General features: G+C 55.6%; 1 protein-coding gene across 27 annotated transcripts in view; it reads right to left on the bottom strand.

Annotated features, from left to right (window-relative positions):
* The window catches only part of SRRM1 (serine and arginine repetitive matrix 1), a 28,164-nt gene extending 26,918 nt beyond the window's left edge, over positions 1–1,246 (bottom strand). For 14 of the 27 annotated variants that reach the window (XM_021668293.2, XM_064363481.1, XM_064363478.1 and 11 more), the window contains exon 1: positions 1,183–1,228. Coding sequence is in view for 13 of the 27 variants with exons in the window: in XM_012439995.3 (XP_012295418.2) it covers positions 1,183–1,203 (21 nt within the window). In the remaining 14 variants the exon portion in view is untranslated. Of the gene's footprint in view, positions 1–1,182 lie in introns of all 27 variants that reach the window. The other 13 variants (XM_012439995.3, XM_012440000.3, XM_012439996.3 and 10 more) reach the window with 1 other exon arrangement.

The raw sequence follows: 1,246 nt of genomic DNA, 5'->3' as shown, positions 1-1,246 counted from the left end.
AGAAGCATTTCAATGTCCAATTCGGAGTGTCCAAAGATATTTTTACTAAAGCTCTCTTCCAATCTTTCCTTTGAAAACACACAAATTGCAAATTATATGCCCCATAAAGAGGAGTTAACGTATTTCAGAAAATGGAGATACTGGCTTAGACCAAATAGTTTCTATATGGTTCCATTCTACATTAACAGTTTGCAAGCCCTGAGAGATCAATGGTGCTCAACTCTAGTCCCGTAAGTGTCCCTTCTAGATCTTGACCTAGTACTAATTTCCTACAGGAGTGGAATATGGAACACACAGGCTCCAGCACGAGTCTGATAAGGTGTGGGCCCGAGAACCAACTACGATGGAGTAACTTCCCAGCCTGCAGGCGATGGGCAGGCGACGCTGGCAGAGCCAAGAGTCATCTTTCGCCAGCAGACTCCAAAAGAGTAAAACAAACGGTGCCGGGTGGTGGGGAACGTGGAGGGCGGGAAGGAGTTGAATCACTCCATAAAATACCTCCATGCCCGCGCATAGTTTTCGTTGAACCCTCTACCTTCACAGAACCTTAAATTAATTGTCCCTACAAGTTATCTGGGTGCCCCTCCCTGAAGGGATATCAAATTGGGCGGGAGCTCCCGCGAACTCTGACCTGGTGCCTCCACGAAGGCTTGGGACCGGGAGGAAGGACGTTGGGCGGGGGGGCGCTTTTTCAAAAAAAAAAGTCGCTGAATGCTGCTTCCCGTCCTCCTTCCCCTAAGATGCTCTCCCAAGACGTACCCCCTAAACCATATTCTCCCTGCCCTGCCGCCACCAGTGACCTTAGGGTTTCCCTTTGGCCTCCCCCTCGGGACTTCCTCCTCCCGCTCCTCTAGGCCCCAGGATCCGGCGACACACACGGCGCTCGGCCTGCAGGCCCCTCAAGGCAGGCGGGCAGCGAGGTACCATCCCGACCCATTCCCGCCGCCATTTTCCGGCCACCGTCGCCGCCGCGTAGGGGGGACGATTCCGGAGGAGGAGACTGCGCAGGGGCGCACCGGTCTCCGCCGCAGCGCGGGAGGGGGGGGGTTCGCCGGCACTAAGAGGATCCTTAGGATCTCCGAAGCCTCCCCTCGCTGGCTACTCTGTCTCAACCTAAGGGCTTCTACCAGGCCTTACCAAGAAGCCGCTGGCCTCACCCCAGCTCCCCGCGCTTCTACTTACGCGGAAGAATCCCGCGTCCATCTTGCCGCCTCGCTCGGAGATCGCTCACCTATCCCAGGGTGCA

The sequence above is a fragment of the Aotus nancymaae genome, unplaced genomic scaffold, assembly GCF_030222135.1.
Source record: "Aotus nancymaae isolate 86718 unplaced genomic scaffold, 86718_ANA_hifiasm-v0.15.2.pri h1tg000053l, whole genome shotgun sequence".
Classification (NCBI taxonomy): Eukaryota; Metazoa; Chordata; class Mammalia; order Primates; family Aotidae; genus Aotus; species Aotus nancymaae.
Note: the sequence above shows the minus strand (reverse complement) of the source record. Positions and strands in the feature narration are given on the sequence as shown.